Source organism: Leptonotus elevatus, chromosome 8 (genome assembly GCF_054856555.1).
Source record: "Leptonotus elevatus isolate MCC_2025b chromosome 8, RoL_Lele_1.0, whole genome shotgun sequence".
In the NCBI taxonomy this organism is placed as follows: Eukaryota; Metazoa; Chordata; class Actinopteri; order Syngnathiformes; family Syngnathidae; genus Leptonotus; species Leptonotus elevatus.
The window spans coordinates 3,466,653-3,480,496 of NC_141246.1; the positions used below are offsets into that span (position 1 = coordinate 3,466,653).

Below are 13,844 nucleotides of genomic sequence, written 5' to 3' on the forward strand. Positions count from 1 at the left end.
TCATAAGTATTAAAAATACAACGCAAATAAAATACAAATAAATATGTTATTTTTGATTATTAGAAAAATGTACATGAAAAACTATTAAAAAAAGATTAAAAATAAATATAAATTATATTTTACTTTTCTCACAAGTTTAGCTTATAAATTATTTCAAAATCGCATTTATTTCATTAAAAATGTTTGTTCTCTTGAAAAACATTTTTCTTATAACAATTTTAGTCTCTTAAAATGCTTAAATTCATATTTTTTCAAAATTATGAATGAATTAGAATCTGTCATTTTAGTGTACACATTTTTTCATTTTTAATTAACATTTTTAAAATGCGCAATTTGTCACAAAATTGATAAAAAATTAAGCTAAATTACTGAAAATTATGACTTTATCCATGTAATGCAAAAAAAAAAAAAAGATTCTTCTGAATATTAGCAAAAAAATGCTATACAGTATAACAACTTTTTCATGGAAAATGGCAACACATTTTTTCATCTTTTTAAACATTTTAAAAATCTTATGACCCACAACAAGAACATGCCTGCGCAGCAGAATTATGCTAATACAAACATGGAAGTGGAAAATCACCAATTTAATCAAACCAGGAACAGTGTATCCCACTAAACTTCTCTTTACATACACATGTACATTTTTGGTGTGGAAATGAAAGAAGACATGACAAAACCGGATTCAGTTAACGCGCACATGATTGTGAACGGTGACGCTTGGGAGAAGGGAAAAAGATATGTACAGTGGCACCTTGAGATCCAAGTGACCCAACTTATGAGTGTTTCGATACAAACGCTGTATCGTGGCAGGTGACTCAATTCAACTTACTTTACAGAAAGCAGCAATTGGGTAAATAAAGACCAATTCATAAAACATAAATTCATAATTAGGATTCAAGCTATTAAATGACACTCCCACTTGAAGTATACTGCCAAAATAAACAAAACTAGGGAGAATTATACACTCTGCATTGAAAACATTGCCTTAATAACGCCCCACTAGCTTAATGCTAACACGTGAAGGGAAAATCCTATTGACATGCTAACTGTCAGCATCAAAAGTCGCGGTTATGCAACCCAACAGACGTTAGTAAAACAACATTCATTCATTCAACACAGGAGTTATGAGCGCTATTGTGGAACGTATTAAACTCATTATCTCAAGACACCACTGCATTTGGATAAAATAGACAAGACAAACTTCAGCATGTAAAAATGTCAATCACTATTTGACAACAATTAGTAACAGAAAGTAAGTACACTTAAATTAGTGAGGGAAAAAAAGTAAGGAATCTCATCCACAGCACAGTCCTTCAGTCTGTAGGGATGCAAAAATAGAAAGCTGGGAAAAACACATGGCTTGAACTGTAAGTAATTTATCTTTATTTTTTTGTTATATACAGCGTTTGACTATTTAGATGTAAATCCTACCGTAACTTTTTTTTTTCTTTAATTTTTCTATGAATGATGGCTCTGGAACACAGAAATTGGGGGGAGTTTTGGCAGTGATTGCATAGTATAACACAATATTAACAAAATACAAGATTCTTTCTTTCCCTGTAAAGTTACAACTTGATGTAAATTGAAAAATTAAGCCTTTTTGTTGTTGTATTAGAAAATTTCTATGAATGTAATTCTCATGAAATAATCTCACTAAATTGTAATATTTTTGTATTTATTATTTTGTAAAAAAAAAAAAAGTTCACTGGGAAAATTATCTGAACTTTTTTCTTGATTTTTCTCATGTTCCAACTTTCTATTGTAATATAACGAATACTATGATTTTATTTTATTATTTTAGTTTAATTGTAACATTACTAGTTGTAAATTTGTAACTTTATCCTTGTAAAAGTACATTCCTATGATAGTATCTTACTCGATATATATATATATAACATTTTGTAACTTTGTTCTCTTATTACAACTTTCTTTTTCTTTTTTTCCCAATATTTGTTGAGGGTTTTAAACTGCAACTTTTCTTCCTTACATGTATAAAACTTGTTTTCCTTTCCCATAAAATAAGATTTTCCATATTTGTTTTCTTTCGAAACTAAATATTTCTTGTAACAATATGACATGATCAATTTTCTGAACAATTATATATATTTTTATTTTATTATCGCGATATAACTTCCTTTTCCCCTCCTAATATTACAAATGTATTCTTGTGTATTCTGTATTCTCGTACAGCATTTATTATTATTTTTTTTTTTAAGGTGTCAACCTTTCCACCACTAGTTTTCATTTTATAGCCTGTGGTCAGTAAATGTCGGGGCAAACGTCCCAGCCGCTGCCACTGTCCTTGGTCTCCCAGTAGCCTCCCTTGTAGACATGCATGGTCTCTCCCGACGTGGGGTCGTCCACCCTCTCGAACCACAGCGCCTGGTAGTTATCTGAATGGACGGCTACAAGACATAACAAGAGGAACACAATCAAGACTCGAAAGCAAAACGACATATCGTTAGCCAAATGGGTGTTTGTAACCTACTGTCGGAATATCAATAAAAATAGCATCGTACTTGCTAAAAAAAAAAAAAAAAATTATCTTTTGGTATAGGTTGTCAGTCATTCAGGTCACGGTATTCTACATATATATTTTTTTAATGATTATGCCTTTTCGATTCACTTTTAACTCATTCACTGCCATTGACGGTTATAAACGTCAAAAATTCATTTGAACTATTTCTATTAGTTTAACATTTTTTTTCCACTTTTGTTAACAAGAGTATGAAAATTTACATTTAGAACAGATATAAAATTTGTGATTAATCGAGTTAACTAGTGAAGTCATGCGATTAATTACAATAAAAAAAATTGAATCGCCTGACGAGATGATTATTAAAAATTAGGGGCGTCAGGCGATTACATTTTTTACTCGTAATTAATCGCATGACTTCAATAGTTAACTCACGATTAACCCAAAATTTTATATCTGTTCTAAATGTACGACTAAAAAAAAAAAATCTAGGTTTTCATACTCTTGTTAACAAAAGTAGATGTTTTTTTTTTTAAACTAATAGAAATAGTTCAAAAGCTTTTTTTGACGTCTATAACCGTCAATGGCAGTGAACGAGTTAATTAGAGTATAAAGTCAAATCTATGTGTGTTAATGTATACTATCTGTCTTCTACTGTATGTTACTTGCTTTTGGCTGTAGCTCCACAAGAACCTTCATTGTCTTGGGCTGAAAAGAGCACGAGAACGTGAGGAATGGTGACGCGTACTACTACTACTACAGAATATCTACGGTAGAACGAGAATGTTAAGAGGCTACTTGCATGTGACAGGAAGAAGAGGAGGAGCAGTGTGAAGGTTAGGAGAGTCCTCTGTGTCAGCTGAACGTCAGCACACACAAACATCTTTTGTCACATCGTCAGCTGCCACTCAACTCTACGAGACTACACGATGCTATAATGTACCCCTCAAATGTGCTGTGCAGCATTTTACGAAATAAGACCGCGTGCTCGGCTTCAAACCCCGACTTTGGCTGTCTTGAAACCTTCATTTGAAAGCCTAACCCCATCCTAAAACCTTATAATAACACAGGCCTGAAATTCAAATTTGCAAGCCAAACTCAAGATGTCGATAAGTCAGGCCACACAATTCATCAAAAGTGGGAGATCAAAATAAAATGTTGTGCTAAAACGTTACACAGCACATCCCTAATAAAACCAACAAATGCGTGGTGATACTTGCTTTCATCTGAAACCTCACTCGCTTCTGTTCCAATCTCATCTGCGTCAGCTAAAATGCAAATATGGTGAGAAATGACAATGCACGCACGCACGCACGCACGCACGCACAGGCAAAACACTTATTTTTGCTAAAGCAGTGATTGTCAAACTTCTAAAAACCACCAGACACCATTGTGGCCAACATAACAAATTAAGCAGCACCTCCAAAGCTACCTATTAAGCTTACTGGCTAGCTAGAAAGTTAGCCACTCGACAGTGAGACAGCCATCTAGGAAAACAGAGATAGCTACCTAGCTTCATTATTTACTAGCTTGATAATTAGCCAGCAATAAAGACGTATTTGTTAATTTGCATTAGCCTGCTTAACTCATTCACTGCCATTAACGGCTATAGACGTCATAAATTCATTTGCACTATTTCTGTTAGTTTAGAGTATGAAAACCTAGAAAGAAATTATTGTACATTTAGAACAGATATAACATTTGTGATTAATCGTGAGGTAACTATTGAAGGTATGCAATTAATTACAATTAAAAAATGCAATCGCCTGATGCGATTAAAAAAAATGAGAAAAGATTATTAAAAATTAGGGGCGTCAGGCTATTATTATTTTTTTAATCGTAATTAATCGCATGACTTCACTAGTTAACTCACGATTAATCACAAATTTTATATCTGTTCAAAATGTACAATAAAAAATTTCTAGGTTTTCATACTCTTGTTAACAAAAGTGGGAAAAAAATGTTAAACTAATAGAAATTGTTCAAATGAATTTTGGACGTCTATAGCCGTCAATGGCAGTCAGTGACTGAATTAAGTTAGCCAGTGAGATCGCTAACTGCGAAGATATAAAGTTATCTAGACATAGTTAGCTATTTATATATTTAGCCAACGATACAATAGACTACAATTAATGCAATAAAAACAGCATACTAATTGGCATCATTATGAGCTAGCTCGGTCATTTTCAAAATGGCTCCCCAGAAAGACAATACACTGTCTGGTATTAATTTCAACAATTTAGATAGTAGGGGTGTGCCAAAAAATCGATTCTCATAAGAATCACAATTCTCATTTAGTACGATTCAGAATTGATTTTAAATGTCCCAAAATCGATTTTATTTACATTATTTAATACTGCCTTGCCTTTGTCTGTGTGTGCCTTTATTTGGAGCGCTGTTCATGTTGTACCCGATTTGGCCACTGAGGGGCAGTGTGGTTCCACACTTAAGTTGTAGCCACATTAGAGAGTAGAAAGAAAAAGTCACGATCACGTTATTCCAAACAAAAGTTGTTTCTTTGCAGCGGGGAAGCTGTTCTTATGAGTGATAAAAGTGCCGCGAGTAGAGCACTAATTAGCATTAGCGAGTCAGACTGGAGTAGGTCATTACGATTCCTTGAACATCTATGAATTGAAGCAAAAATCATTGTCAATCATATCATTTTGAAGCAAAAATCTCTCCTCATCGAAAATCGATTTGGACTCGAGCCGCACACCCAAAAATCGGAATCGAATCGTGAGACATTCAAACATTCCCACTCCTATTAGATAGTTAGCCATAGCCAGCAAGACGGCTTTTAAAAGATAGCTAACAACCTAGCAATATTAGCTCACTGGGCTGTTAAGCTACCTAGCACCGATAATAGATATTGAAATAGTTGGCCGTTAGCCTGCAAAATAACCACCAGTACACACAAAAGGCAACAACATGGCTATCTGGAAAGCTCGACCACACTCTCAATATGCCCCACACTTTTAGAATCACATGAAAATGAGTACTTGCTTTTCAAAGGGGAGTCACTGTTTGAATCCTGGGTGGATGCTTAAGAGTTGGGACAGACAAGCAGAGAGTAGTATACAAAGACACACAACACACACACACATGCATGTCCCTACATTGTCTTCCTTTCGAGCTGACTTCCCATTTGCCCCAATCACAACAACACAAGCGGGAAAACGGCTTGGTTGCCCACCAAACCAGTTTCTTACCTTCCTCGGGCGCGTTGGCCGCCTTGACGACCTCCCGCTCCCTTTCCCGGCGAGCCGTCCGCTGTTTCTCCTCCAGCCGCTGCTTCTCTGCGTTGGCTTTGTCCCAGAGGCCGTCTTCCATGAGCCGCTGGTCAGGCCGCCGCCGGCTGTCCGTCGGTGCCACGCCCTCCTCGGGTTCGTTGAGCGTCAGCGCCAGTGAGGAGAAGAAGTACATGCTCTCTGCTCCCTCTCTGCGGATAGCGAACACCTCAAAGACTCGCGTCGCCTGTCATTATTTGCGGGGATTGTGGCGTCACGTACGGTAAGGCGTTCTTCCGCCATATTTCCTTGGCTTTGAGAGTCTGGTAGACGGTCCTCTGTTTGCCCTCGGCGCCGTTTTCGCTCTTGCTGCTTTGCATGATTCTGGAGAACTCCATCTTTTCGTCCCACGTGCCTGACAGCACATAATGCGCTTTTCCGTCTTTGTCGGTCACCACACCTGTCACCTACCAGAAGAGGAACGCAACGTCGCGAACAAGCCAACATGAAACTTTGGTTTGTGATCTTGAGAGCTTGAAAGATTCTAAAAACTAGGGATAGGCCGATAAATTGGGCATTTTGATGAATGTCGGTATCGGCCTTTGTCCGAAATCTGACGGGCTGATAAAAAGGTAAAGCTGTAACCATTTGGATTTCAGGGAACTATTTATTAAAATGTTCAGTTAACTTTATAAGAGATGCTGCTGACCCGGGGAACATTCTGAACCTTTTGTTTTTGGTCGACATTAAAACAAAAAAATGTGAAAGTTTAAGATTTCATGATTTTTTTAAATTTTGGGAAGAAACTTCTTTAAGGTTCCATTGATAACCTTGGGAGCTCCCTGAACTTTTTTTTTTTTTAAGTATATTGTTTAAGATAAAAACAAAAAACTTCTACATTTTGAAAAGTCAGAAAATGTGTTCAATATGCATTAATTCTTTAAGACATTACAACAAAGTCGAGATTGGCATTTATATTTTAAAAATTTTTAACGCTAATATTTCCCCCCCTTTTCACTGAAAATGAATATCGGCTTCAAATATCGGTTACCGGCCTCCTTGATTACTAATAATTGGCATAGGATAGGTATCGGCCCTGAAAAAAAAACATATCGGTCTATCTCTACTAAAAACATCTTAAATTGAATCGGATGCAATTAAATAAAAGGAAAAAAAAAAAAAAGAGAAGATTCTGTCACTGCAAATCTCAAATGTTCAACTTTAGGTAAATAATGCATGCAGTCGGGACAATACACACAAGTTAAACCACTTGACCCTTGTCAATATCATTATATTCTTCTTGGCAGAGGTGATAGACAGAAAAAAGTAGTGTACAAATACTTGATGGACATAAAGCCAAAAACTCACCTTTCTTGGCACGTCTCTGGAGAAGTAACTGTAGGGAGTGAATTTAAGGTGGCAGCGATCGCCAGTGTTGTGGTTGACCACATCAATCTCCCCTGACTGCATTAAAACAAAAACTTTATTGTTGAAAAAGTTAATAACGCTATTATGGTATTACCTACAAGTCAACGTCATCCTTATACCTGATCAATCCATAACTTTCCCACAATAATATTGTGCACAGTGGTGGTCACTTTCTTCCAAGAGTAATGGTTGCCGCTCTTGTTAAACATGCACTGGATAGAACCTGAGGAAGGCAAAAGGGTTGCGTCATATTTGTTCAGAAAAAGTACATGTTCATATTCATAAGGCGTACTCACCCAAGGGGATGATAGACAAATATTTTCCTCGGAATTTGCTGGCTAAGGCGATTTCCTGTCTGAGTGTCCAGCCTTTTTCAGAGATGGCGTTGTGGGCTGCTGCAGGCGGGTGGTGGCTCACCTGAGAGAACAGGTAGCGAGGGCACAAACTACTTGAGATATTTTTCTGGAATCGTGTCTACAGTTGACACCCAGATTCATATTTTGATGTTTATCAGTGTTTTTTTAAACAAATTTTTTTCGGGGTTTACATATCATTTTTTCTTCCCCAATGGATTTATCAATGGTCGCCAATCATATGTGGATTTTCACTATGAATGAAATGTGTTGCATACGTAGTTAAAACTACTCAAATCCATATCGGAAATAGACTGAGATCCTTTTTGTCATACAAATAAGCAAATCAATTCCTAGATTTTTTTCAGCAGCGAGGGGGGGGGGGCAGACTGTGGCGGTGTAAACAAATGACGTTTGACTTTTATATTGTGAATGTTTGTGTAAATTGTAAAATCTACTGTAAAATCCTGTGTATTGCAAATAAATAACCCTTAAAAAAAAGTGTTTTTTTCCCTCTCTGTATCAGTGTATAATACTAGGACATTTTAATAATTTGAATAATTCTGGGCTGCTTAATTTGAAAATTACATCTATTTCTTTGAATTGGCTCTCGTTTTAGATATTTTTGATAATTCATTAATAATTCACTTGGGGATTAAAAACAAAAAACGCCTTGTAGTTTATTCTCTCATAAAAGTGAAACAAGCTTTTTGTTTACTGCTAATGCTGCCTAATTTTCTGATGTGTATGTAAAGTGAGTCTGGTTTGTTAGCAAGTGATCAGCATCAACATGTGCAGTCATTTTTACTGCCTGTGAAAAGTAATCCGATGGCTCTCTCCGCAACAAGCAGCTAATGCTAGTAATGCTAACACTGTAATTAGTAATTTCACATTTATTTTGTTAAACATTCATTATAATTGTATACAGTACTTCTGCTTTGTTATATATTTCATATTTAACTGCATTTTTGTTAACTTTTCATTTATTTTTATTATTTTGTATCCTATGTTTACAATTTTAGATTCTATACATAACTTACATCCACAAAAGTTTGTAATTATTGCAATTTTTATGTAAATAATGACTTGTAATATTTATGAATCTTATATTTACTTTATTTCATAATTGATATGTTCTATACTACATTATTGTATATTTCTAGTTGATCATATATTAGTTTTTTCTTCTACAACTGTCATCAACGAGCTATGTATCTTTTACTTTTTTTTTTTTGTAGGATCTTAACACCTAAAACGAGGCAAGTCTTCATTCAGAACAACAATTTTTCCCGTTGATCCAAAAAGTCAACATTTGGAGTGTTTGTATTGTAGTCAGTTTCTACCTGTTCGCAAAGAGAGCGGTAGCCACACTCTTGCAGGCGATCCAGCTCGAAGGTTTCGCCCAACAGCGGGTTGAAGGGCTTGCCGGTGCGGTGGACGGTGGTGGAGTAGGACGACACGGTGAAGGCGGCCACGTAGCACATCTGCTCCAGGGAGCTCTGACACTTGGCCGCCTTGTCCAGCAGCTCGTAGTACTCCAGATCTTCGGATAGGCGTTGCAGCATGGACAGAGGCTCGTTAAAGTTCACCTAAAGGGGAAGCAGATGAGGGGGGGGGGGGGGGGGTAAGGGGGGGGGGGGCGTGAGCGGTACTTCGTTTGGGTGGCTCGGGGCGTTTTGGCAGCCGCATACTCACAGGCATCGGTATCTTGGAGAGCTCCTTGCCAATGCAGTTTTTCATGATGCTCCACAGGTTTAGGGAGTAGTTGGGCTTTTCCGGGACGCGCGTCCGTCGTTGCCTGACGGGCTCCAGCTCCTGTGGCTGCGGGGACTCCGGGCTGGACGCTAGTGACAGTTCGTCGAACTGAACCAAAAAGGGAAGGAGGAGGAGGAGGAGAACTTGATTATGACGCGGGAGAGGGGAGCATGCAGTGAATCCCCGTTTATGGCAGGGATACGGTTGCAGACACAATCGGTGAAAACCTGTGACGCAGAGGCCAAAGCTTAGGGTGAGAGAATTCACTTCTGTAACTTGTAATTTGCTAGCAAGATGACGAAGTAGTGCTTCAGCAAGTGAAAATGTCTCGCTTTCTTTATTCATATTCTGCTTGTATCGCCTTCCTCGTCCCACTAATAGCTGCTTGCCTCGTTGCCCCGTTCACTGTGGTTACAAACACAGTGTGATGTGGATGTTTAGTGCTGTTAATTCAATTTCCTATTCATACATATTAATGTAAGCATGTCAGAAAGCTTTTATTTAGACCCCTGGGGAACTGTTTAGAATTTTGAGAAAAATGCACACTTTCAATAGAAATCAAATGAACACACATTTACCGACAGATCATCCGCGCCGGTCTCATTGCTCTGCCTGCTTGCATTGCTGCCAGATCTCCTGGAGGACATTAAAAAAATATCCATATGGTTGATTAACCAGCGCTTAAAGCCTTGGCGGAGGTCTGGCTCGTGAGTGCTCGTGTATACATTACCTGTGATATTTTGGGTCAGCGGGAATGGTGATGAACTCTGCCGGGTCCTCCATGGCGTCAAAAAACTCATTGTCGTCATCCTCGTCGCTGGCATCCCCCTTTCCCGACATTCCCCCTGGAGAAAAGTGTGGAGGATTACATGTCGCACCGACCTTCGTTTGTACAAACAGAAACATTGGCCCACACAACGTTACGACAACTCCACTGAAGAGGTCACACTTAAATTCATCTTTGTTTCTGCTGTTTTTGGCTTGCATAAGATGACAAATTAGGTTAGGGTTAGCGGGTAGGAATAGGGTTTAAAATGAGTGGTAGGTAAAGGGGTTGAAATCAGTGGTCAAGGACTTTTCACACTGCACTTAGCAACGCAACGCGGCGCCTCCGCGACTTCAGAAGTCGCGGTCAATAGAAGAGAAAATGGCAGAGTGATTTTGACAGCAATAGAACAACCAACACAGCACTTCCAAATTTGGGCACACTTGCACCGGGGAGCGGTTGTCCTTGTCCCAAGGTGCACACCAAAGAAACGATTTGGAGTGTAAAAAGGCCTTCAGATTAGACAGACCTTTTAATGACGATTGAAGCATAATTTTTCTTTGACCAATATTAACTCGTTCACTCCCAGCCATTTTCACTCAAGCAATGCCTATTCACTCCCGGCTGTTTTACTGGATTTTGACTAATTTTTCAAGGCCCACAGAATATTGCGTTCTATTGCTATAAAACATTTTTTTAAAGTATATTTCTATCTGTTTCCGTTTTGCAGCAATTAGCATTAGAATATAGCTAAGTTTCATCATTATTCACAAATCTATTTAGAATTCTGAGACATTGAGGTTTTTTTCAACATGGCCCCTGGTTGATCTCTTTTGCTCTGCTGCCACCTGCTGGCCGTTTGTGTAATAACTACCATTTCTTCAACCGTTCTTTGCAGTTGAGAGGCTGCATCAAATGCCTTCTGCATACTCTCGCATTAAAAAAACATTTTAAACAAATTAAAAAAAATCCTTAAATTTATGTAAGATTGTAAATTAAAATGAATGTAAAAAAATACAGCAAATAAGGCAAAAATAATAATAATTTTTGTAATAGGTGCCATGCAAAAAAATAAAATTAAAATAAAGAGTCAAGAATGAACAAATTCTCCACAGGTTGTTCATAAACATGAAATTGCCATTGGAAGCGACAAAAAATATGTTTGGTGAATGTTTGAAGTTACAGGGATGAGTGGGAGTTAGGAAATGACTGCAAAGTGTACCTTTGCTTCCTAAGTCCATGTTGCTGTGCGACGGCGGGAGTACGGTGGCTCCCCTGAAAGCTCTCTCCAGGTGGTTGTGCTGCTTGGCCAGCTGCTCCAGCGTGTCCTCCAAGCGGATCCTCTGTGCCCTCTCCAGCTGCAAGGCCTTCTGCCAGCGCTTGCTGTGATTCTGAGCCATGGACAGGAAGTCTCGGCACGCCTACGCACAGCAAAGCCCATCAGCCGGTGATGATGTCATTCTTTTCGGTGGGCCTTACGGTGACTTACGTTGATCATTGCGTTGGAGGTGATTCGGAAGAGCGTGGCCCTCTCGGTGACTTGTCTGATCTTCTCGCCCATGTCCGCTGCTGCATGAATGCCCTCAAGTTCTGACAAAGATCTGTTTGGGGAGGAGGGGGGGGAGGGTTAACTCAATCATCACTCCACTGTGTTGTACAATACTGCAACAATATCTGCTCGGATTTATACCTTTGCAGGGCGGACCCATGCTTGACAATAAGATCATTGCAGGTGTTGAGGTCCTCCACTTTGCTGCCGAGTGTGCGCAGTGTAGACTGGATTTCCACATTGCGGCCGCCACCCTGTCCCGAGGTGGGGTGCCCTTCAGACACTTCATCCGCTGACTCGTCTGAAGATGATGGCGATGAAGACAGTCAAGCAAGTGTAACGTGAAAATAGGAAATTTCGCCTCACCGGATAGATCCTGCATGGGAAATGCGTTCGTCTTGGCGAGCTCCAGGGCGGTGATCCAGCGCTGGCGCTCCACCTCTGAGCTGGCCTTCAGGTGGTACGTCTGCGCACCCCCGTTGGAAATGACGAAGTTACACGAGTCCTCCACGACAATGTTGGCCGTGGCCAGGTTGATGGTGCCGCGGCATGTGTGGCCCATCTCAGCCTGGCTCCTGTGGACAAGATCATTGTTGATTTCATTGAGCACTTTTAAGAAACTCATGTCTTCCTGTTTTCTACATTTTTTTTGAGGGGGGAATTACAAATTATTTTTTGTAACATCTGTTTCTAAGACTATTAGGCCATTAGTAATAACTTGTAAAAAACAATATTTCGCAAATGCACACCAGACGGTAAGAGCGACTCATTTTGCTGTAGTAAGTACAGCCCCCACTTTTTTGTTTCCTGTAAAAACACGAGTGACGTGAAGTCACATGGCTTAGTTTCAAGGCACAACACAAGGACACTTTTGGATTCCTACCGGTAATACGAGAGCAGCCCATTACTGAGGACAAACCAGCGTCTCTGGTAACCTTTGATGTAGTTGGTCCACTTGAAGAGCCAGCCCTTGTATGTGTCTCCCGGGGTGGGAGTGGGGGGCTTGGACTCTGACGACATCGCAGCAGCCTGGTGGGGCGTAATGGCACATCATATTGACATTGAATAGACATAGTGGGACAAAAGTGCATACACAAATTTAAAATGTATTAAATTTAATCTTACTTTAAATTAAGGCAAGAAAAGGAGAAAGGATGGCTACAAAGGAAGGAAGGAACTTTGATGGATTGATAAATACAAGGATTGTATGAAAGGAAGGTGGGAAGGAAATTACTAAAAAAAAATTAAAAAAAGAAGGGATGAAGGAGGGGTGCAATTTGGACGGGTAAATGACTACATGGATGTATCAAGGATGAAAAAAAGGCAGAACGAAAGCTTACCGTCACGTTTAGCGTCTCCATCAGATCAACACGCGTACAAAAATTAAGTCCAGACTTGAAACCCGAACACTGGCCTAGAATTTATTTGAAACTAACCCCTGTTAATTAAAACCCCTGAACTCTAACTGGAACCCTAATTTGATTTTACGAAATTTAACTGTATAATAAATATATATTTTTTTAAAGTGAACATTTAATAACGTGACTAATTTTACAAACGTGACATAAGTGAGAACTCAATTATGAGCATTCGACAACACCTCTACAGACCTCTCTCTTGGTCCGATACACGTCATCATAATGACATGACTTGATAAAATGGTTGGACAAATTGTCATTCAAAGCCAAATTAATCATATTCATTTTTGTTTTAACACTCATGCAGCAAGTAAGTACAAACGTCACAGCGCACAGTTTTGTGCGTGGTCGTGTCAGCTGTCAGTGATGGCAGCGAGTTGCCGGTGAGTGAGCTAACGTCTTAGCCCCGATAACTTGTTTTAATTTTACTTTAATTTAAAAAAAACACACATTCGGTGGCAACGCATAGTGTGACACAAGAGATAATGTGTTATCATAGTAGCGTGGAGAAAATAACTGAAAGAGTTACCTGAAAAGAACAGGAAGCCAATTCAAGGCATGAAAATCTCCTTAAACTCTAAGCTTGCTAGCTAAACCGGAAGTTGTCATCCATCTTGGCCGGACACGCAGGATGTGTGACACCCGCTTCCATAACTCGACAAATTTAATGAAATCCCACGTCGTATATATTTTTTGTGACGTCACAAAAAGTACTAATCCAAAATCTCACTTCACTTGCTATCTTTGACATAACGCGCGACTACCATTGAAAAGTTCCGATGACAGAAACCCCGTCGACCGCCAAACTTGGTTGCGACTGGACAGCGCGTCGAAAGCCACGTTACAAAAAACATCCAGAAATTGTAAAC

General features: G+C 39.0%; 1 protein-coding gene across 6 annotated transcripts; it reads right to left on the reverse strand.

The window, feature by feature from the left end:
• Window positions 1–568: 568 nt before the first annotated feature.
• On the reverse strand, window positions 569–13,817 carry LOC147169279 (oxysterol-binding protein 1-like). Of its 6 annotated transcripts, none has more exons than XM_086083317.1 (20): window positions 13,505–13,817; window positions 12,441–12,586; window positions 11,924–12,132; window positions 11,699–11,858; window positions 11,498–11,609; window positions 11,231–11,429; window positions 9,973–10,087; window positions 9,815–9,878; window positions 9,183–9,350; window positions 8,831–9,076; window positions 7,431–7,551; window positions 7,254–7,357; window positions 7,075–7,170; window positions 5,989–6,173; window positions 5,689–5,918; window positions 5,483–5,521; window positions 3,700–3,747; window positions 3,282–3,338; window positions 3,149–3,187; window positions 569–2,408 (listed from the first exon to the last, which is right to left on the reverse strand). In XM_086083317.1, the coding sequence occupies exons 2-20, from the start codon at window positions 12,575–12,577 to the stop codon at window positions 2,263–2,265; spliced, it is 2,475 nt and encodes an 824-aa protein (XP_085939443.1). In that variant the 5' UTR covers window positions 12,578–12,586; window positions 13,505–13,817; the 3' UTR covers window positions 569–2,262. The 6 variants fall into 6 exon arrangements, with proteins under 6 accessions (XP_085939443.1, XP_085939442.1, XP_085939441.1 ...); XM_086083316.1 differs by lacking the exon at window positions 13,505–13,817 and adding an exon at window positions 12,898–13,492 and having other exon boundaries at window positions 9,821–9,878; XM_086083315.1 differs by lacking the exon at window positions 13,505–13,817 and adding an exon at window positions 12,898–13,492.
• Window positions 13,818–13,844: the final 27 nt, after the last annotated feature.

Coding starts and splice junctions, on each gene's coding strand:
- LOC147169279 (XM_086083315.1), bottom strand. CDS start 12,918: ATGGAGACGCTAAACGTGACG. Junction 11,610..11,698: donor CATGGGTCCGCCCTGCAAAG/GTATAAATCCGA, acceptor CTCCCCAAACAG/ATCTTTGTCAGAACTTGAGG. Junction 9,879..9,972: donor GCTGACCCAAAATATCACAG/GTAATGTATACA, acceptor AATGTCCTCCAG/GAGATCTGGCAGCAATGCAA.